Source organism: Crocuta crocuta, unplaced genomic scaffold (genome assembly GCF_008692635.1).
Source record: "Crocuta crocuta isolate KB4526 unplaced genomic scaffold, BGI_CrCroc_1.0 scaffold147, whole genome shotgun sequence".
NCBI lineage: Eukaryota > Metazoa > Chordata > Mammalia > Carnivora > Hyaenidae > Crocuta > Crocuta crocuta.
This window is the reverse complement of record NW_027532594.1, coordinates 2,706,615-2,730,155: the sequence shown is the minus strand read 5'-3', so window position 1 is coordinate 2,730,155 and position 23,541 is coordinate 2,706,615. Positions and strand designations below refer to the sequence as shown.

The 23,541-nt window shown below is 35.9% G+C and overlaps 1 protein-coding gene and 1 pseudogene across 2 annotated transcripts in view; both read left to right on the top strand.

The window, feature by feature from the left end:
- The window catches only part of ATG5 (autophagy related 5), a 132,768-nt gene that overhangs the window by 30,979 nt on the left and 78,248 nt on the right, over positions 1-23,541 (top strand). For both annotated transcript variants that reach the window (XM_077780022.1, XM_077780023.1), the window contains one exon: positions 21,083-21,245. In XM_077780022.1, the coding sequence (XP_077636148.1) occupies positions 21,083-21,245 (163 nt within the window). The remainder of the gene's footprint in view (positions 1-21,082; positions 21,246-23,541) is intronic.
- Positions 578-3,348, top strand: LOC144244663 (cytochrome c oxidase subunit 1 pseudogene; annotated as a pseudogene).

The window sequence follows — 23,541 nt, the reverse complement described above, 5'->3', positions numbered from 1 at the left end:
CTGTATATCTAATATTTTAAGTTTAGAATGGTCTGAAGATAAAACGACTCCAAACATAATGAGGTTCCGTATTGCCTAACATGTCAGTCTTTCCTATTATGTTGAAAAATAATTCCCGTAATTAAATTATTTGCATGGGTGAGAGGGATACACTCTGTGACTTTGAAATCTAGGTTAAAATATATCACAGCTACACATTTATTTATTTATTCAGCAAATATCAGAAACCTGCTGCTGTGTGCCAGCCAAGCACTTTTCTACAAACTTGGGATACATGACTGAATGGCCCAAAGACATTCAAAACATTCAGTCCATTGTAATAATGTTAGGAAAGGCTTTAAACTGTTATGATTGTTTTAGTGTAATGGTTCTGAAAGCAGTCTGTGGACCCATAGGGGTACCCTATGTAATAATAATAATAATAATATGTAATGTTAATAAGATGTAATAATAATCTATGTTATAATCAAATAGATTACATAATTATTATTACATCTTATTAATATTATCTGTAATAATACTAAGATGCTATTTGGCCTTTCCTCTGTGTTTACATTTGTACTCGCCTGCAAAAGAGATGGTGGGTAAAGCTGTTGGCATCATAGCACAAAGCAGAGGAGTACATACACCACACTGTGCAAGTGGTTGTTCCTCACTGCCACGCACTCGCCGTAGAAAGAATAGCAGTTTTCAGTTAAGACTGTTCTGGATGAAGCATTACAAATTATTGATTATTATTAACTACATGCCTTTTCAATCTGTTTTGTGATGAAATGGAGAGTGTATGTATATAAAGCCTTTCTGCTGTATGTCAAAAATGATGGTTGTCTTAAGGAAAAGCACTTGTGCCTTGTTTGAGGGCAGGCTGAACAAGTCACTTTTTTCATGAAACACCATTTTTTATTTGAAACAGTGACTGATAGAGTGTGGTTATTCCGACTTGGGTATTTATAAGACAGCTTCTTAAAATAAATGAAGTGAATCTCTCATTGCAAGGACAGCAACTGACAATATTTGTTGCCGGTGATAACATGAACTTCTAAGTGAAAATTGGAATTTTGGAAAACATGTCTGCTACCACGAGCCCAACATCTTTATTATTCTTAAAACAATTTTCTGGTGAGATTGGTGATCATTTTAACAAATCTGATTTTCAAGAAATTTTGTGTAAGAAATATGTCAGCGTTTGGAGAAGATCTACACTAATTCAGTAAACAAATATTTCCCAAATGGTCAACACATGATGTTACAAAATAATGATTGTGAAAAAGATCTATTCAAAATGCAGGGTCAGAATTAGGGATTTTTTCGAGATCAAAATGTTTATTGATATGTTTTCAGATTCCACATTAATGTTATAATAAACTGCACTTACTAAATTTGGTGTAGTATCAAAAAAAAAACCCTCCATAAATCTGAAAAGGCTGTTAAAATGCTACTCCTTTTTCCAACTACATATTTTTATAAGCCTTTATATTTATATAAATTAGCTAAAATGACATTGTAGAATATTGAATATAGAAACAAATAAGATAATTCGTCTGTTTTCTACTAAGCCACACATTAAAGATATTTGTAAAATTGTAAAAACAGTGCCCCTATTCTCCCTAAGTTTTTATTGTTCTTGTTCTGGAAAATAGTTATTTTTCACAAAAAAAAATGATTTTTTTGCTACATGTAATGGTATATTCTTGGTATTTTTAAATGAATTGCTCTTTGAGGTCTTTAATACGTCACACATTTTCTTCCCAGATCAGAAATTTATTAGAGAAATAAAAAAAAAGTGGACTCTTAGAGCTAATAAGGAAATTATGGAGGATGTTTTAAATTTGTTCAGACTACCAACGTGTTTCTTGTAGCTGCCTTCATACACTTTCTGCCCCTGGACTGTATTGGAAGAAAATTATTGCCCAGATTTCTTTCTGTAAATTAACTTCCCTTTATTTAGGGTTATCAAACTTAGCTTTCCTCAGAAGTTATTCCTGAGTGTTTAATTGATGGTGTATACTGATTGATGTGGCCCATTTCTGTTGTATTACTTTAGGGCTTTTGATTGATTACAGTGAAATTGAGTAATCATTACATTTTCAGGTAGAAGAGCAGGGCTTTCAGAGTGAGGCAGCACGGTTTTGTTTTGTTTTGTTTTTAGTTTCTAAGTAATAATTTATCAGCAGATTGAATTTATCAAATAGTAACTTTGTCAGTTGATGTGAATGTATTTTATCTCTTACAGTATTGCATTGAGTATGCCAAATGGTGTCTGTATTTTAACCAGACAGCTTGCAGTTTCTTTCTTTTGCAGTTGCTTTCAAAGATACTGTTTTTGATTAGGTTTTATGCAATAATAAACTCTCCAAGGGACCCTGTCTGCCTAGCCACATACACACATTGGATCATTTTGTAGTTCAGACTGAATTTCTTGGGGGGAAAATCTTTTAAAAAGCTTTCAGGTATTTTCTCTTCTTTTTAAAAACTGACTTGGATGCTTGTCATTTGAGTAGATATATAATGTTCATAGTAAATGAGTTTTAAGGTCTAGAGCAGTGCTCTTTAAACTATAATGTGCATACAGATTCCTTGTGTGTCTTGTTAAGGTGCAGATTTTGATTCTGATTCTGTAGGTTTGGGCTGAGGGCAGAGGTTCTGTTTTTTTTATTTTTTAATTAAAATTTTTTCCATTGGGTTTTTAGACTTTATTGCATGAGTTCATCATAACTTCACAGTTAGCATAGATGTTGACACATGAGTGTACTTTATATTAACTACCATAATGATTGCCATTCCTACAAGAGTAAAAGTATTTAGTTGACAAACAGCCCTCCATGGAGGAAATATTAAATGATCACCAGCCATACTATAAGCCTTGTTTTATTTGCTTATTTACAATAGGAGACCTAGCAGGATTTAACTCTAGCTAAGTGATCCTTGGGCCCTGTTCTTCATGATACGTATTATGTAGTAGCATAATCTTATTCCATCTTACCAATAAAAGCATTATTTGCCATTATAGGAGGATTTGTTCACCGACTCCCATTATTTTCAGGCTGTACATTGAACTCAACCTGAGCAAAAATTTGTTTTGCAACTGTATTTGTAGGTGTTAATATAACTTTATTCCTACCACACTTTCTTGACTTTTCAGGAAGGCCACCAGCTACCTCTGATTATCCAGATGTGTATACAATTTGATACTACCTCATCCATAGGTTCATTCATTTCATTAACAACAGTGATACTGTTTTCTTAACTTGAGAGGAATTTGCATCAGTAGTAGAATTAATAGCTACTTATCTCACATGACTACATGGATGCCCCCCATATCATACATTTGAAGATCTTCTTACATAAATGTAAAATAAGAAAGGAAGGAATCAAATCTGCTCCAACTGGCATCAAATCAATGTCATAATTCCATGTCTTTCTCAATGAGTGAGGTAGTAGTAAAAATTTTATAACTTTGTCCGATTGAATTTGTCGGTTCAAACACTTTATATCTTTTTTTAGTTTTTTAAGTTTATTTATTTTGAGATAAAGTCTGCCTGGGGGAGGAGCATAGAGAGAGGAAGGGAGAGAGGGGCTCCCAGGCAGGCCCCACACTGTTAGTGTGAGCCCTCTTTCAGTGTGGCTCGATCTGGGGCTTGATCTCCGTGAGAACATGACCTGAGCCAAAATCAAGAGTCAGACACTTAATGGACACAGAGCCACCCAGGCGCCCCTCAGACACTTCATATCTTGATGACATATCCATTCTGGCTAGTTTTCCAAGGTGCAGCATCACCTATTGTACAACATTTACACCTCACGAGCATACATTAATAATTGTTCTCCTGATTATCTCCTTAGTGATTTGCCTTACTTCATTGATGTTAACAGTTAAGCTAACTCACATAATAAGTACAGTAGACATACAAGAAGTAGAAACAGGTGGAACTATTCTACCAGCTGTTATACTAATCTTAGTTATCCTGCCATCACTATGAACAGATGAACTTAATAATCCTTGCCTTACTGTAAGGACTATGGGTCATCGATGATATTGAAGCTATGAATATATACATTTTTATTTATCTTTCTCATCATGATAAGTGTACTCTTTAATCCCCTCTTTTCCCCATCCTCTCACCTACCTCCTGTCTGGTAACCGTCAGTTTGTTCTCTATAGTTAAATCTGTTTGTTGGTTTCTCTCTCTCTCTCTCCCTCTCTCTTTTCTTGTTTATTTTGTTTCATAAATTCCACACATGAGTGAAGTCATATGATACATCTTTCTCTGACTGACTTATTTCAGTTAACATTATACTCTTTAGCTCTATCCATGTTGTTGACAATGGCGAGATATCATTCTTTTTATGGCTGAATAATATACCATTGTGTGTGTGTGTGTGTGTGTGTGTGTGTGTGTGTGCATGTACGTGTGTGTATGCACGCACCAGTCCTTCTTTATCATTCACCTATTGATATGGACACTTGGGCTGCTTCTACATTTGGCTGTTGAGGTTTTATACTTTTAACAAATTCACAGGTAATACAATACTATTGGTCCAGAAGACCACATGTTGAATAGCAAGAGTTTGGAGAAGAATGCAGATCTAAAAGTTAATAATATTGTGTAAAGAACCAAAAGTTTGTAAGGATGATTCAGAAAATTAATGTTTTTAGAAATTTTTATATTATTTTTGGAATTCTGAGAGAGAAATATTACATAGTTGTAAAATGTTAACTGCTTTTAAACATAGATCTGGATATTTACTTTGCTTTCTTTCTCCATTTAACAAAACAAGAATGAAAATGGTAACTTCAGGTTTTTCTAATTAGCTTTGAGGACATTTTTGATCCCTAAACTTCATTAGCTTATTGAGAAAATTATTTCTCTTCACTTATTTATTTAAAAAAATTTAAATGTGTGTTGGAAAAGTTGAGAGTTGTCCAGTGAACATCCACGTATTTTTTTTACCTAGATTTGCCACTTGTAACATTTTGCTACCTTTGCTTTAGTTTTCTTTCTCTATGGTTTTTTTTCTTTTGAAATTTTCACTAGTCCTATAGACATACTGTTTGTAAGCTGCAGTATAATTAAAAAGTTGCTTACAGTGTGTGAAATTTTTAAAAAGAGAAATTTGTAACATGATTCAAAAATACAGTAACATCAGGTGAAGATAGTAGTCTCTTTAAAATGCCCAGTTCTATTGCATACCCTAAGTAAGAGTGTGGTGAGTAAACAAAATCAACAATAACTTGGTGCTTTTCTTTCTTTCTGTCCTGATAGCATGGTGCAAAATTGGTACTATTTGGTTTTGGTAAGAGTACAAATTTTAACTTTGAATTTTGACAGTGATTATTAGGAGTAATGGCTCACATTTGCTAGGTAAAAGAGGGTCTGCATTAAGATAAATGCTTCTGTGCAAAACATTGCTGAATGATTGTGACTAGACAAAATTAAATTTTTGGATCAAAGTATTCTCTATCTTTCCTACAGTGCTTAAAAGTCATTACCATGGGTTCTGACTGTTCTTTAAATATATTTGTATGAGTGCCTGACTCCGTTTTTCTTATGGGCAGATCCTTTCCTGCTAGGCCAAGAGCCCCTGTGTCTCCCTGAGGTAATTTAGTATGTCTCTGATTCTTCATTGTGTGTTAAAGACATGAGTCTGAGGTAGCCCTCCTTGTTCTGGAGTGTACGTCACAGTCATTCTCATACCTCTGCTGCATGTACTTGCCAGCTCTAAATACTGGTGGTGGTTTTATAGTATCTATCAATAGTGTGCCATATTTGTTATTTGTTGCTGTATAAATAGATCACCACAAATGTAGCAGTTTAAAACAACAAAAATTTATTATCCTTAGTTTCTGGGGATCTTCTGCATAGAGTCTCACTGTAATCATGTTGTTGGCTGAGCTACATTCTTGCCTGGAGACTGAAAATCTTCTTCCAGGCTCACTCATGTTGCTGGCAGATTTTATTTCCTTGTGATTGTAGGACGGAGGGCTCTTTCTTGTGTTAGAGGCTGCACTGAGCATCTACAGGCTGCTTAAAGTTCCTTGCCATGTGGACTTTCCTGGTATGGCAGCTGACTTCATCGAGTCAACAGGAAGCCTCTAAAGCTAGCCTTTTAGCAAGATTGGAGTTTAAAATTTTTAAATGTTTATTTTTGAGAGAGAGAGAAAGAGAGAGAGAGAGACAGAGACAGAGCGTGTGGGGAATGGGCAGAGATAGAGGGATCCAAAGCAGATCGAAAGCAGAATCCAAAGCATGCCCCAGGCTCTGAGGTGTGAGCACAGAGCCTGGCACAGGGCTTGAACCCACGGACCGTGAGATCATAACCTGAGCCAAAGTCCGATGCTCAACCCAGGCACTCCAAGACTGGAATTTTATATAGCATGACTTAATCGTAGGAATAAGATCCCATAGCCTTTGCCATATTCTTCTGGTTAAATGCGAATAAAAGTTTTGGGGACTCTTCCCCTACAGTCTAGGGGAAGGGATTACAGAAAGGTGTGAAGGAGGTAGAGATGATGGAGGGTCATGTATACTTAAAACTTTATATAAAATATGGTTTGTTTAGTCATTGATTTATTCATCAAATATTTATTGAGGTTAACATCTGCTTTTCAGCTATGACAGAGTAATTGGATTGGATTTTTCCTCCAGCCATAAACAGCTATAAAACTGGACAAAATATATGAAGTAGAGCTCTTTTCAGGCACTGGACATTAGAGAGAAAGAACAATCAAGGTGAGCACCACATTTAGCCCATCTCTATGCTTTAGGGCAGTTTCCTGACTGTCAGGGGGAGTGAAACTCAAGTAAAGCAGGGAAGTCCTGCTGAGTTAAGGATGCAAAAATTGGCTTTCTGGCCCACTGAAGCATCTGGAATTTGCTAAGCAGGGTATCAGAGAAGAAAGGGTGTGAGTTTCCCAAGAGTCCTGTATTTAGAGTTGGGCTACACATGCATAGGCAGTATTCCTCAAGGCCAAGTAGAGAATGCTTGTTAGATTGGGACAGGTCCCATTATACCTGGAGAAGTTGGATTCCAGCTCATTCAGAGAGATACCTAGATAACATAACTAAGCATTTATCTGAGACCAGAAAGACCATTCTGTAGGAGTAAGAACTGTGTCTCAGAGCAAGATTAGCATATGGTCTGTGCTAAATGTAGCCTACTGATTGTTTTCCCATGCCTTGTGGACTAAGAATGGTTTTTATATTTTTTAGTGGCTGAAAAAAATGATGTGAGAATTGTATTTTGTGAAACTTGAAAATTGTATGGAATATAAATTCTAGTGACTCTAAATTTGTTTTAAAATGCAGCCATCAATGCTAATTCATTTACATATTACTTTTGGGCTACAAGGGCAAAGTTGAGCACTGCTATAGACACTGTATGGCCCACAAGTCTAATATTCTACTGTCTAGCCTTTTACAGAAAAAAGGTGGCCATTTCTATTAAAGGGTAAGGATTGCTCTGGATTTGCTCTAATAAGGCCTAAAATTAGGCCTTCTTGGGATCATAGAGAGAGGCACCAGGCAGAACAGTACTCACCAAGAAAGATAATATAATCTAGAAAACTCACACCATATTTATAGTGTTGAGCATACAACCAATTACTCGTAACACATGCAAACAGGAAAATTTAAACCATATCAAGGGAGAAAATGTTACAGATAGAAACTGACACAGAGATAACACACATTTGGAATTAGGACAAATGAATTAAAGCAACTATTAACTGAATGATTTAAAATAAGATGACAAAATTATAGAACTGTAAAGAACAGTATCTGAAATGAAAAATTTACTGGATGGGCTTATAGTGAATTGGAGATTACACAGGAAGGGTTCTGTGAACTCACAGTCAGACCCGTAGATAGTATCCAATATGAAGAAACGAGAGAAGAAAATCAGTACTGGTAGAGGGGGAGACAGAGTCCTGATGACCTCTTAGATAATATCAAGCAGTCTCACATATCTCGTATATACGTACTTAGAGTCCTAGGAGGAGAGGAAGGAAGGAAGGATTCAGAAAGATGTTTTTAAGAAATAATGATTAGATTCCCATTAAAATTTTTTTTCTTAATGTTTATTTTTGAGAGAGAGAGAGAACATGAGCAGAAGAGGGGCAGAGAGAGAGAGAAGACAGAAGGGGCAGAGAGGAGACAGAAGACCTGAAGCGGGCTCTGTGCTTACAGCAAAGATCAGTGCAGGGCTTGAACTCATGAACTGTGAGATCATGACCTGAGCCAAAGTCTGATGCTTAACCAACTGAGCCATCTGGGCTCCCCTTAACTGTTTTTTAATGTTTATTTATTTATTTATTTTGAGAGAGTCGCATGTATGAATGTGTTTGTGTAAGCAGGTGAGAGGCAGAGAGAGGGAGAGAGAGAATCCCAAGCAGTCTCCGCACTGTGAGCACAGAGCCTGATGCGTGGCCTGACTGAGATCGTGACCTGAGGCCAGATCAAGAGTTGAATGGTTGACTGGCTTAGATACCTAGGTGCCCTGATTAGACTCCCATTTCTTTATTACAAAACTACAGTAGCCTAAACACCATAGTATTGGCCTAAGGACAAACATAAATCAATGGAGTAGAAGTGAGAGTCAAGACTAAAACATACATTTGGGGGCAGTTGATTTTCTATATGGGTGCCAAGGCAGTTCAGTGAGGGAAAGAATAGATTTTCAACAGATTGTGCTGGCAAACTGGATACCCACATGTAAGAGAATGAAAGTGACTCTATAAAAAAAAAGTTGAAATGGATCAGAGACCTAAACGTAAGAACTAAAATTATAAAATTTTTAGAAAAAAAAATAAATTTTATGACATTGGATTAGGCAGTCATTTCTTAGGTATAACACTGAAATCAAAGGAAGGAAAAACAGGTTAATTGGACTTGATCAAAATGAAAACCTTTGTGCTTCAAAGGAAGTAAAAAACCCATAAGAGAAAATATTTGCAAAATCATATTATTGAAGAAGAGTCTAGTGTCTAGAATATATAAAGAACTCCTAGATTCAATAATAAAAAAGTAAATAACCCAATTAAAAATGACCAAAGTAAAAAAACAACAAAATAACCTGGACAAAGTATTTGAGTAGACATTTCTCCAAAGATATGTAAATGGCCAGCAAGCATGTGAAATGATGCTCAGAATAGTTATCAAAGAAGGGCAGAGAAAGACACCATTGAATTATCCCTTTAACCTGCTAAGATAATTATAATCTAAAATTTGGATAATAACAGGTGTTAGAATGTGGATTAATTGGTATTCTCATATGTTACATGTTACTATTACTAGTGTAAAATGATGTGGCTGCTTTGGAGAACAGTCTAGTGGTTCCTCAAATGAGAGACTTGGCATATGACCCACCAATTCCAGTAATAGTTATATACTATAGTTATATAATAGATATATAAATAGTACATAAGCCAGTTATATACCCCAATTGAAAACATATGTCCACCGAAGAACTTGTACATGGATGTTCATAGCAGCATTAGCCATAATAGCCAAAAAATGGAAGTAACACAGTGCTCATCAACTGATGAATGAATAAACAAAATGCATAGCCATACAATAGAATATAGGTGACCCTTGAACAACATGAATTTGAACTGCGTGGGCCCACTTACATGCAGGTTTTTTTTTTTTTAATAAACGTAGTACAGTGTTTACACTATTGTAAATATATTTTCTTTTCCTTATTATTTTCTATTCTCTAGCTTACTTTATTATAAAGTACAGTGTATAAAAAATATACAAAATAGGTGATTCACTGTTTATGTTATTGGTAAGGCTTCCATTCAGGTTATTAGTAGTTAAAATTTCGGGGCAGTCAGAAGTTATGTGCAGATTTTCAACTGCACAGGGAGGGTGTGGGTTGGTACTTCTAACCACTCATTGTTCAAGGGTCAACTTTTATAATTTAGTCATGGAAAGGAAGAAGTATTGATATATGCTATGGCATAGATGAACTTTAAAATGTCATGCTGAGTGAAAGGAGGACACAAAAGGCTGCATGTTGTATACACATTGGGATTCATTTATATGAAAATGTCCAGAATGTGCAAAATCTATAGAGACAGAAAGTAAATTACTGTGACTGCTTATAAATATGAGGTTTCTTTCTGGAGTTAACATAATTTGATAGTAGTGATTGTTGTACAACTTTGTGAATATACTAAAAACTACTGAAATGTATTTTTTTAAATGGTGAATTTTAAACAGATATTATCTAAATTCTCAATTTATAAAAAGGAATAGTGGTTAGTGATTTTTTTTATATTTGAGGGAGAAAACAATCTATGTATTGGAAGAGGCTCAGGAAATTCTAAGCAAGTAAATATGTAGAAAAGCATACCTAGGCATATCATAATCAAACTACTAAAAGCCAATAATATATAGAAAATCTTGAAAGCTGCTACAAAAAAAAAAGAAACATGACATAAAAGGAACAGTGAGTGATGATGAATGATGGATGATGTCTTATGAGAAATCAAAATGCAATGCAGTGACATCTTAAAGCACTGAAAGAAGCTATAGACAGGAGTGAAGAATACCAAAAGTGGTATTCTGTGTTCCGTTAAATGGAAGTTGATTCCAGAAGAAATCACAAGGGAAATTTAAAAATATTTCAAACCAAATGATAATGGAAACACAACATAATTAAAATTTGTGAGCTTTATATAAAACCATGCTTAGGGGGATTTAAAAACTTTCTGTAGTAGGAAAACACAATTTACACTGATACCAGGAATGAAAAATGGAATATGGCTACAGATCCTATAGCCATTAAAAGGATAGTGAGACTATCAACAATAGCCAAAGTATGGAAAGAGCCCAAATGTCCATTGATGGATGAATGGATAAAGATGTGGTATATGTATACAATGAAGTATTACTCGGCAATCAAAAAGAATGAAATCTTGCCATTTCCAACTATGTGGATGAAACTAGAGGGTATTATGCTAAGCAAAATTAGTCAGAGTAAGACAAATATCATATGACTTCACTCATATGAGGACTTTAAGATACAAGACAGATGAACATAAGGGAAGGGAAGCAAAAAATAATATAAAAACAGGAAAGGGGACAAAACATAAGAGAATCTTAAATATGAAGAACAAACAGGTTACTGGAGGGGTTGTGGAGGGGTGGGCTAAATGGATAAGGGGCATTAAGGAATCTACTCCTGAAATCATTGTTGCACTATATGCTAACTTGGATGTAAATTAAAAAAATAAATAAAAAGATAATGAGAAAAATAATGAACAACTTTGTGCCAACAAATGTGATAAATTGACATACTCAGTGAAAATACAGTTTACCAAAAATGACCCAATAAATAGCAGATATGAATAGCCCCTAAATGTATATAGAAGTTAGATTTGTAATTTAAAAACTTTCTCATAAATTAAAATTCATGAAGTTTTGTTGGTGAATTCTATCACATATTTAAGGAATAAACAGTATCAATCTTTACAGACTTTTTTCAGAAAATAGAAGGGGAGGGACTATTTCCCAGTTTGTTTAACAGGCCAGAGTAACTGATACCAGAATGTGTAATGGATATTAAAAGAAAAAAAATACAGACCAATATCCCTCATGAACATAAATGCAAAAACTCTCAAGAAAATGCTAAAAAACTGAGTCTAGCAATACAGGAAAAGGACAATATACCACGACTGTGTTGATATTATCCCAGGAATACAAGGGTGATTTAGCTTTCAGATATCAATGAATCCATGTAATTCAGCACATTTACAAACAAAATTAGAAAAATCATACAGCTTTTGACAAAATTCAGTATCCATTTGTTCTCAAAACACTTAGCAAATTTAAGAATAGAAGGGAATTTCCTTGATTTGACACAGTAAATATGAAAAGCTTATAGCTAAAATCATGCTAAATGATGGCTTACTTAATGTTTCACTCTAAGATCAGGAAAAAGGTAAGGGTGTCTACTCCCACCACCTCTACAGGCAGTTTTACTCTACTGCAAAATGTATTCGTAAGAAACAATATCCCGTTAAAAAAATCACAGGACTTAAGGGGATAATTCATTAAGGGCACAAAACTGAAAACTTTACTAGTGACAAAAAAGATAGGAATCTAATAAAAACACAGTTTTACATATGTTAAATGGGTAAGTACATAAATACAACAAATATGGCATGTTATATTTAAAAAACTGGAAGTTTGCTTGTAAAAATGAACATTGGAAAGGTTTGCAGCTTGTCAGTTATTGTGAAGTGGTGGAAGGAAAGTTGTCTCAAACCAGACTGTAACATCAACTGTGAATGAGTGTAGCTTGTAATGGGAATCGAGGAGGCGGGCGCATTGCGGAAGTGTGTGTGTTTTGTGTATTTTGTAGCTCGGTTTAGCTGGGTGCAGTTTCTTTATTCAAGTATTATTTTTGGTGGACAGTATTTATAAAAATAAATATGAAATTCACATTGCTCAGATTGTTCTCTAATGTATCATTGGCTTTGGAACCAATCCAAAAACTTGAACAGTGTATATACACAAATGTGGGTATATATACATATAAACTATTGATATATATTCACATAATATATGTATGTGTATATATGAATAACCAGTTAGCACATGAAAAGATGCTCAACACCTTTAGTCATCAGGGAAGTGCATATTAAAACCACAGTGAGTGCTTGCTTTGGCAGCGTATGAACTGGAATTGGAATGAGACAGAGGAGATAAGGATGACACACAAAGTTGTGAAGAGTTCCATATTTTGCTTTAAAAAAATGACGAAAATTAAAAAGACTGGCAGCACCAAGTTTGAGGACATGGAGCAACCAGAACTCTCATACCTTGTTGAGTGTGTAAAATTGTACTATCACCTTGGAAAACAATTTGTCAGTTTCTACATAATGTTAACCATACATTTATTCTGTGACCCAGCATTTCTGTTTCAAGGTAAATAACCAAGAAAAATGAAAACACGTTCGCAAAAGACTTGTACACTAAAGTTCATAGCAGCTTTCTTAATAATAGTCACAGTCTCGATACAATCTTAATGTTAGATTTTTGGATGAATAAACTGGTTTATCAATTCAGTGGTATACTACACAGCAGAAAGGAACTCTCTATACATGCAGTAACACAGATGAATTTCAAAAGTATTGTGCTAAGTAAAGGATGCTGGATTATACAATACTACATTTTATGATTCTGTTTGTATGTGATTATTTTGCAGGCACAACTAATCTTGTGTTACAAATCAGATCAGCTGGGTCAAAATGAGAGGGAACTGATTGCAAAGGGCACCAAAGAACACTTTGGGTGTGATGATGGTAATATTGTATATCTTATTTGGGCAGATTTAACTGTTTATCGGTATACTTAAAATTTCTGCATTTCACTCTGTGTGAATCAATAACGTTGACTTGATTTAAAAAGTTTATTGATAAAGGACAGGTGAGAACAGTCATGGTCTCTGCCTTGTGGAGGTTAAAAAGAGTGTGACATAGGGGCGCCTGGGTGACTTAGTCGGTTACGCGTCCGACTTTCGCTTAGGTCATGATCTCGCGGTTCGTGGGTTCGAGCCCCGCATCGGGCTCTGTGCTGACTGCCAGCTCAGAGCCTGGAGCCTGTTTCAGTCTGTGACTCCCTCTCTCTCTGACCCTCTCCTGCTCACGCTCTCTCTCTCTCTCTCTCCTAGAAATAAATAAAACATAAAAAAAAAAAAAGTAGTGTGACATAAGAATGTAAGTGATGTTATAGACTTAAGTGTGTGAACTTTGTGAACTTAACCTAGACTTGGGATGTAAGAAATTTCCTGGAGGAAGTGATGTAAAAACTGAACCTGAAGATGGAGGAGGATATTTTTGTAGTTGTGTAAGTGGTCAAATGATAGGCAAGGAGAAAGAGTGTCCTAGGCAGAGGAGAGATTTTGTGTACAGGCACAGAAATGAGAGAGTAAGGCTGAAAGAATGAGTAGGTGACAGATAATCAAGATCATCAGAGCAGAGAATATGTGTGTGGGAGAAGGGAAAGAGAATGGAATATGTGAAGTGGGAGCAAGAGATTATGATGAAGAGGTTAGCAGAGATGTCTTTTAGAACCTCAAAGGCTTTGGGAGACGTTTGATTGTTTTCTGAAAGTAGAGCAGAGCAGCTGATTGAGAAGATCTGATTTACATTTTAGGAAAATCACTCTGACTCCAGTTGTGAAAAATGAATTAAAGAGGTTAAGATTTTGGACGTGGGACCCAGCTGCAAGGCTTCTCAGAAATATCAGATAGTTGTTAGTTTGTACTAGGAAAGCGGCTCTGGGAATGTTGAAAGTGAATGGATTCGGATCTATTTAGGATGTGGACTCAGTAGAACTTGACTGAATGTGAGAGGTGGGGAGGAGGAGTCAGAGAGGCATTTGTTTACTTTTGGACTTGTTGAAGTCTCATATGCCTACTGACATATCTACTAGATTAATGAGTGTATGCGTCCTTATCATGAGAAGAATTTTGGCTCTGACAGATGTCAAGACTTATTAGTCCATAAATGATGTGGAAGCAGGAAAGCTTATGAAGGGGACTATGGAATGAACAAAGCAATGAGGGTCTAGGTTAGAAACTTGAAAAATACCAACATTTAAGGAAAGGCGTGCTGGAATAGGCTTTTGCAAATGAGAATGAGAGAAGATAAGAGAAAAATGAGAAGTGTGGTATCACAGACTTGAAGATGACTGCTTCAAGGAGGATATTCAAAGATGTTAGATGTTCAGTGAGGGCGTAAAACAAGGACTGAAAGGTATCATTGTTGACCTTCAAGAGAGCAGTTTGCAAGAGTGGTGAGGGTAGCAGACAGATTACATGGATAATAAGAGCTGACTTCCAGCTTGGTCACCTTAAAGGGTGGCTCTGAAAGGGAGAGGAGAGAAGACTCTAGCCAGAGGGAAGTTGAAAGTTTTTTTAATTTTGTTTTGGGTACATGTTTTATTTTTACTAACAACTAATGGGAAACTGATTAGAAAGAAAATGGTTCAAGATGATTTATAGGAAGAGGGGAATAATAAATTGCTTTGGGTTTCAAAGATTCAAAAAAATGGGATATAAGCAAACAGTATGGTAGATACTCCTTAGATTCTGCCAAGAGAGAAGGAGATGATTGGTTGAAGGTAAGTTTGTAGATTGGATTTGGTAAAATTAGAAACTTTAAGAAAACCGGGGTGACTGGCTGGCTCAGTCGGTGGAGTATACAACTCTTGATCTTGGGGTTGTGAGTTCAAGCCCCACATTGGGTGCAGAGACTACTTAAAAATAAAGTCTTTAAATGGGGCGCCTGGGTGGCTCAGTCAGTTGGGCGTCTGACTTCGTCTCAGGTCGTGATCTCATCTCAGGTCATGATCTCGTTTCAGGTCATGATCTTGCAGCTCGTGAGTTCAAGCCCTGCATAGGGCTCTGTGCTGACAGGTCAGAGCCTGGAATCAGCTTCTGATTTTCTGTCTTCTCTCTCTGCCCCTGCCCCACTTGCCCTCTGTTTCTCTCTGTCTCTCAAAAACAAACTAAATTTAAAAAAAAAAAAAAAAAAAAGCTGTCCTAGGGGTGTCTGGGTGGCTCAGACGGTTAAGTGTCTGACTTGGGCTCAGGTCATGATCTCACAGTCATGAGTTCGAGTCCTGTGCAGGGCTCATTGCTGACAGCTCATAGCCTGGAGCCTGCTTTGGATTTTGTGATTCCCTCTCTGTCCCCTCCCCTGCTCTGTTCTCTATCTCTCAAAAGATAAAGTCTTTAAAAAGATTTAAGAAAATCAAGAAAGTTTAACAAATTTTAGTGCTGATTTTAGCATTGAGTTCATTAACTTTCATGGCATATTCTTCTCTCATCCTGAAAATTATATTTTAAAAGATACATTTGAAAAATCCCCTCCCTTTCTATCCCCACTTGCACACACCAAAGTGATCTTAGAAGACAATTTTAAGATTTTATAAAAGTAAGTCTTTAAACTATGGCCTTGTATTTTCCCTGTCAGAATGTGGAGTGTGCTATTAGAGGTGACTCAACAGTCAAATAAAATAACATTGCTCTGTATGTTAGTTTGCTTATTTTGCCGTAACAAAATACCACAGACTGAATGGCTTAAAAAGAGAAATTTATTTTCTCACACACGGTTCAGGAAGCTGGAAAATCCAAGATTAAAGTCCAGCAAGATTCAATTTCTGGTGAGGGCTGTTTTCCTGGTGTGCAGATGGTTGCCTTCTCTCCATGTCCTTACATGACCTTTCCTTCTTGTGTGTGGAGAGAGAATGAGTTGTCTGCTGTCTTTCTTAGAAGGACACTAATCCTGTTGGATCAGGGTCCCACCTGTATGATTTCATTTAACCTTAATTGATTCCTTAGGGGCACATCTCCAAATACAGCCATACCGAGGATTAGGGCTTCAGCGTGCAAATATTAGGGGGACACAAACATTGAGTCCATAACACTGTATTAGCAACTGCTGCATTTTTAAGGGGGTGTTAGATTCATTATGGATCATATGGAGAATTTGTGTTTTACTTGTCTTAATAAAGCTTACAGTATTTTTAAAAAATTGATGTTTAATTGACATACAGCATTATATTAGTTTTGAGTGTGCAGCATAATGATTCAGTATTTGTATATGTTGCAAAAAGATCACTAGTTAACATCTGTCACCATACCTAGTTACAGATTTTTTTCTTGTGATGAGAATTTTTAAGATTTACTTTCAGCAACTTTCAAATATACAATACAGTATTTGTTTTGAGAGTGGGTGTGTGTGTGTGTGAGAGTGAGCAAGGGGCAGAGAGGGAGAGAGAGGATCTCACACAGGCTCCACACCATCAGCACAGATCCCGAAGGGGGGCTTGAGCTTCCCCAAAGCAGGGCTCGAACTCATAAACTGTGAGATCATGATCTGAGCCAAAGTCAGATGCTTCACTGACTGAGCCACACAGGCACCCCTACAATACAGTATTTTTAACTGTAGTTATCAAGCTGTACATTATACCCCTATGTAATTATTACTTATTTCATAACTGGAAGTTTTTATCTTTTGATCCCCTTCATTCTTTTTGTGTAGCCCTCAACCACTGCCTCTGAAACTACCAGTTTATTCTCTGTATCTGTGAGCTTCACCCCCCCCTTTATATTCCATATATGAGTGAGACCATTCTGGCATGTGTCTTTCTCTTTCTGACTTACTTCACTTAGATAATGCCTCAAGGTCCACCCATGTTACAAATGCAGAAATCTTGTTCTTTTTAAATGACTGAATAATAGTCTATTATGTATATATGTGTATGTGTATATACACATACCCCATCTTTATCCATTCATCTGTCAGTGGACAGTTATGTTGTTTACATGTCCTGGTTACTATAAATGATGCTTCAGTGAACGTGGGAATGCAGACATATTTCTGAGATAGTGATTTCATTTTTAAGTTTTTGAGAAACCTCCAGGGTGTCTGCACCAATTTATATTCCCACTCTCATTACAATAGAGTTGTTTTCCTCAACATCCCCATCAATGTTTTTTATTTCTTGTCTTTTTGTTAATAGCCATTGTAATAGTGCGGTGATATCTCATTGTGGTTTTGATTTGCATTTCTCTGATGATTAGTGATGTTGAGCATCATATACCTGTTTGTCATATGTAGGTCTTCTTTGGAAAATAAGTTCATGTATTTGTCTATTTTTTAATTGGATGGTTTGTTTTTTGTTGATGAGTTGTATGATTTTTTTAAGTATATTTTGGATGTTTTTCTCTTACTAGATATAGGATTTTAAATTATTTTCTCCTCTTCAGTAGGTTGCCTTTTCATTTTGTTGATGGTTTTCTTTGCTATCCACAAGCTTTTTACTTTGTTGTAGTCATACTTGTTTGTTTTTGCTTTTGTTGTCTTAGCTTTTGGTGTCAAACTTGCAATGTTATTAATAAATTGAAAAGCTTTTTTTCTCACTTGTGAGTAGATTCAGTTTAGTGTTGTTAGGTTATCTAATGTTTATGTATGTATTCCAGACCACCTGGATTAATATTTTAATTAAAAGATACTGGCAGTAATATCTAAGTAAGTGGTATTTTCCAGATTACTTCTGATAAGTGAAATTAGAGTGAGGCATTTAGGTGGCTCAGTTGGTTAAGCATCTGACTTAGGCTCAGCTCATAATCTCATGGTTTGTGGATTCGAGCCCTGTGTTGGCCTCTGTGACAGCTCAGAGCCTAGAGCCTGCCTCAGGTTCTATGTCTCCCTCTCTCTCTGTCCCTCCCCCACTCACTCTCTGTCTTTCTCTCTTTAAAAAATAAATGAATATTAAAAAAAATTTTTTAAGTGAAATTAGATTAGTTTATTAGGCATTTGACTTGAAAGATTAATGAAAGCAAGTAAACATGGTGTCAGACTCTACCTGTATTTGCAAGAATTTGTTTGGACTGAGAAGATAATGCACTTATACACAACTGCTAATATATGTAAAAAGATATTAGAAATGTAATGAATCAAGAGTCTGTCTGGAATTTTATTGTGAAACTTTTAAGAAAAGATTTTTCACCCCACCACAACCTGATCATGGAAGGAAGAAGATTTCATGAGCAGGAGCTGAGGGGGCTTTGACCGAAACATCTGTCACTTTATTCATTGCCACAATTAATTCAGCTGCTGTGACTGCCTGTGTAGATATTTCCTCTTTCTGTTACTGCTTTCATGTTTCCTTTAATTTCATTTTATTAAATAGTTCACTTTCCTCCTAGTGATAGAGAATATTCTCTCTTGAACCATACATATATAAATACCTGCACTCTTGATATACCTCTCATTTGCAATAAAGACTAGTCATTTGTAATTGTCAGCTATCAATTATGGGTGTCCACATTGGTTAAATTTAGAAACATACACAACAGTAGAAATCTGAGGAAAGCAAAACTTCAGTATCTTTTCTGATTGTAGGAGCCTTTGAGGGGATTAGCAGCCTATGCTGAAGCAACACTAGAAAATGGGGGATTTTCCCTCTGATTTCTTAAACCACTAGTTTTGACAGATCTTAAGGTTTTTTTTTCATACTCAGAGTGTACACAATTTTAAGAAATTTTAACAATACTTAAGCTTAAATAGGTCATAAATTCAAGCTATGTGAAAGTAATCCTTTGGAGTATGGATTTTCATATTTGCTGCCACTCATACATAACCAGAATGGACAGTTAGCACCGAGAACTGTACAGTATCTGAAAAACCCATTCTAAATTTAGAGACCAAGTATAACAAAGTTAAAGTTTTCTTAAATAGAAATAATTATTATAATGTTAATTTGAGTATCGTAGAATTGATATGATGTACATTTTATTGTTTACCCTGGTCAGGAAGCCAGAACAAATCCCTTCAATTTAGCCTAAGCAAAACAAATACAGCTGATTGTAAAGGTGATTGAGGCAGGGACCCTCTCTCTGCCATCCATACCCTCTCCTGTCTTTTAGTGTTGCCTTTCTCGCTCTCCTAATCTCTTTTGCCTTTTCATTTTTACAGACTTTTATATTTTGTCATCATCTTTGCCTTTATGTGTCTATGTCTAAAAATCTCTGCCTTCACTCTTCATGGATTTCTAGTTCAATAGCACCATGAATCTAAAAATCCCTTTGTACCTAGAGAGACAGTTTGATTGTCTCAGCTGTTCTCTTCTCCAGGCAGCTGTGACCAGTGGGGAGTTAAATAATGGCTTACCTTTTTACTCAGCAGATCCGTGCAGTCAAATTCTTATTAGAACAGAAGGAGGTATGACTGATTATTTGCATTTAAAAAATGTATTTTAGGAGATACCAGTAGGTAGTAAAGTACCTTTTCTTTTGGTAGGAGGGCATGTATTATAAGTTTCCTTGCCATTCAGAAGCTTTCCATGACTGAGGTAGTTGAATGTTGCTATTAATTGAATCCAAATAGGCTATCACTAAATGCTTTTTTCTGCCATTATTACTTGTCTCAGTTTTTACCAGAGGACTAATACAACGACTTTTGGTAAAATAATGTTCGAATTCTGATCATTACCTTAAGTATTCAGGTCTTAGGGAGGAAGTGGTATTGCATAGTGGTTAAAAACTGGGACTCTTGAGTCAGACTAATCCTCGCTTGACCACTTGCAAGCTGTGCGATTCTTTCTACTCCCTGAACTTCTTAATTAGTTAATTTTTTAATGTGTGAAATAGCAATAACAATAGGTTTTACCTTCAGGATTGTTATGAAGATACATAGTCCATATAAATAGTCTTATACCATGTTTGCCACATAAGTGTTCAGTTAAGGTTGGCTCTTATTATCTTTCTTTCCAGTGAAAAGAGCATTAGTCATCTAATTTACATAACTGCTTATCTGTCTAGTGATCTTTGCCTCACCTGCCTGAAAGATTCAATGACGTATAGGATATAAATTTTGGTATTGACCTTAAAAGCTGCATTTTAACCGCCTCATTAAGGTCTAATTGACATGCATCAAACTAAACATACTAAAAATGTACACTTTGATAAGTTTATGCTACAATTTATGTATTCATTTACCTGTTGACATTTAGGATATTTCCTGATTTTTGGCTGTTAGAAATGAGGCCGCTGTGAATATTCGCATGCAATTCTTTGTTTGGAAATATGTTTTTGTTTCTCTTAGATAGTGGCCTAGTTGTAGAATGACTGGATCAGATGGAAGGCGTATGTTTACCTTTTCCAAAAAATGACCAGTCTGTTTTCCAAAGTGATTGCACTGCTTTACATCCTCACTAGCAGTGTCTGCAAGTTGTAGTCCACATTCCTGTCAGCACTAGGTACGGCCAAGCCAAAGAGCTATTTTTAAAATTATTAACCCTTCATAGTCTTATTTTTTGTTGTTTTAAACACATATCATGTTACATAAGGATTATTTGGAAAAAATACAAAATACACCAAGTAGCTAAAGATTTTTAACTTAATTTAAAAAGTATTTGGAGTTGTACTGAAATCTCTTTATTGGAAAGTTAACAGATAGTTTGCTAAAAATATTGGATAATTGAGGGAGATACAGTTCTTTACGAAGCTAATTTTGTATTTTGTATACCTGTTTTATGTGTGTATTTTTTTCCTTTGATAGAGTTTTCCAGAAAAGGACCTTCTGCACTGTCCATCTAAGGATGCAATTGAAGCTCATTTTATGTCTTGTGTGAAAGAAGCTGATGCATTAAAGCATAAAAGTCAAGTAATCAATGAAATGCAGAAAAAAGATCATAAGCAGCTCTGGATGGGATTACAAAATGGTAAATATAACAGTGTTTAATTTCAGACTTTTACTTTTCAGACTATAACTTTTTAAAGTATGAAATAACTAACCCTGTGAGTAGTTGGTGCGTCTTAGGATTCGTGGTACAAGTTTAAATGCCAGCCTCTATGCACAAAATTTAGCTACAGAAGTAACTGCCTTCACTCATCCCTAACATCGTATTCTTCCAACATCCTTCTCTTTGTGGATTCGCTAATATTAGGATGATTGCTTTGCCCATGACACCAGCTGATATAAACCTCCTGTGTTTAGCTGCTGGAGAAAGTGCCCTCATTGCTAGTCATCTCTCTGGAATTGCAACTGAACAAACTGTGTGCGTACCAAAGTACACACTGCTAGGTGCTCTCCCTGCTAGGGCACAGACTCCAACCCCTGCTTTCTCAGAACAGTATGGCTCCGTGCTTGGATTCTTTCTCTCCTGGCTGGGATTTAGAAAATACATTCAAGGAAAAAGCTGAGAGGAATCTGCAGCTCATCTCTGTATTCTCTGTCATTTAGGAATTATAGCCTCTTAATCTTGCCTGCATTGATTGCCTGCCAACCCTCCCCCCGCCAGTTGTCTTTACAGGCAGCTGTTGTTTTACATGAGTCCAGTAGCTAACATGTTTTAGTTAAATAATACCAGCTCCTTACCAATACGGTTCAAATTTCACTTACTATCATATGGTTACTGAAATTATATAAAGTACAAACTTTATTGCTAGCTCTTTAGTCCATGAGTCATTTAACAGCATAGATGCATCATGATCGTAGACCAGTCACATCACTTATTTCAGTGTCTGTCAGTGAATCATTGTTACTTATCTGTTACTTAGTTTACCCACAGACAGCAAAGCATGTAGTTGTGTTCCCTCCTTGTCTCCAGTGATACACCCATATAACATTTTATGAAAGTGGATAACTGAGAGAGGGAATCGACCAAGAAAGATGAAAGTAAGTATAGCAAAGATACAGAAAGTGATAATGCTGGTCGTGGGATTTTATAGGAGTAATGGAATCATAGAAGAAACAGCTGACTATGGGCATGTTAACACTCCCATCTTTTGAGACACTAGATATGCAGCCACAGGAACTTAGTGAAGGTGAACTTTTCCACATGAATGGGGAAAGTGATTGTGACGAAAAAGAGTGAATTTATCCCAGAGGAAGTGGTGCTGGCAAAAAACTTAGCATTATGGGAACTCTCAAAGATATTTCATGACATTGGAAGTGCAAATGATGACATGTTTGGAAGTTGATCCAGACCTAGAAAGGCATATGACAGTTTGACATGGTTTAGCAAAGATGCTCGCTTATAAGTTATATGTCAAGAAAGCAAGCACCGGGGCACCTGGGTGGCTCAGTCGGTTGAGCATCTGACTTCAGCTGAAGTCATGATCTCACAGTTTGTGAGTTCAAGCTCCTCATCAGGCTGTGTGCTGACAGCTCAGAACCTGGAGCCTGCTTCACATTTTGTGTCTCCTTCTTGCTCTCTGCCCCTCCCCCACTCACTGTCCTAAATGAATAAACATTAAAAAAAATTATTAAAAAAAGCAAGTACTATTCAAACTGTGCTTTAGTTTTTTTACAGAGTAATAAATAAAACTCTGGAATTCTCAGTGTTTCTCATGTTTTAAATTACAGTGTACTAAATAAATTTTATTGACTTCATTTTCTTATACATTTATAACTAAAAAAGAGAGTTTTTAATGTTTTGTTGACAATTTTTAAAGACCACACCATTGATTTTTCAGATTGCTTTGCATGGTTTTATAGTGACTTTTCCAGACCTGCACTACTATGGAAAGCAAGGATTGCCTATATTTTGTTCAGATAGTTGTTTTTAGATAGGAAATTAGTCCAAAATAAGCTGGACTTTAATGGCAAGTAATCAGAATAAAATAGAAGAGCCACCTTCTCCCCCTGACTCCACCCTTGAAAACATAATTTTAAAAAATGTGATCCATTTTTATCTTTGAGGCTATATTATTACCATGTCAAAGAGGTATTTGTAGTTATAGTATTTATTAAACTTTCATTATGCAAAACAGGGCATTATCTGAGACTTCAGTAGTGCAAAAGATACATACTTTATGACAGTGTGTACTGTAAATTAAATTTTGTCATTTCTCTTAGTTTCTTAGATTTGAGTTACAGTGAGTTGCTCCTTAGTTTTATATTTGTATGTTTGGTGTTTCTTAATTGGATTGTAAGCTCTGCAAAGGCAGCCTTTCCCCTCCTTTATCTTACTGAGTATACAAATTCCTATTAATTAAAATTTTGAGTTTATAATC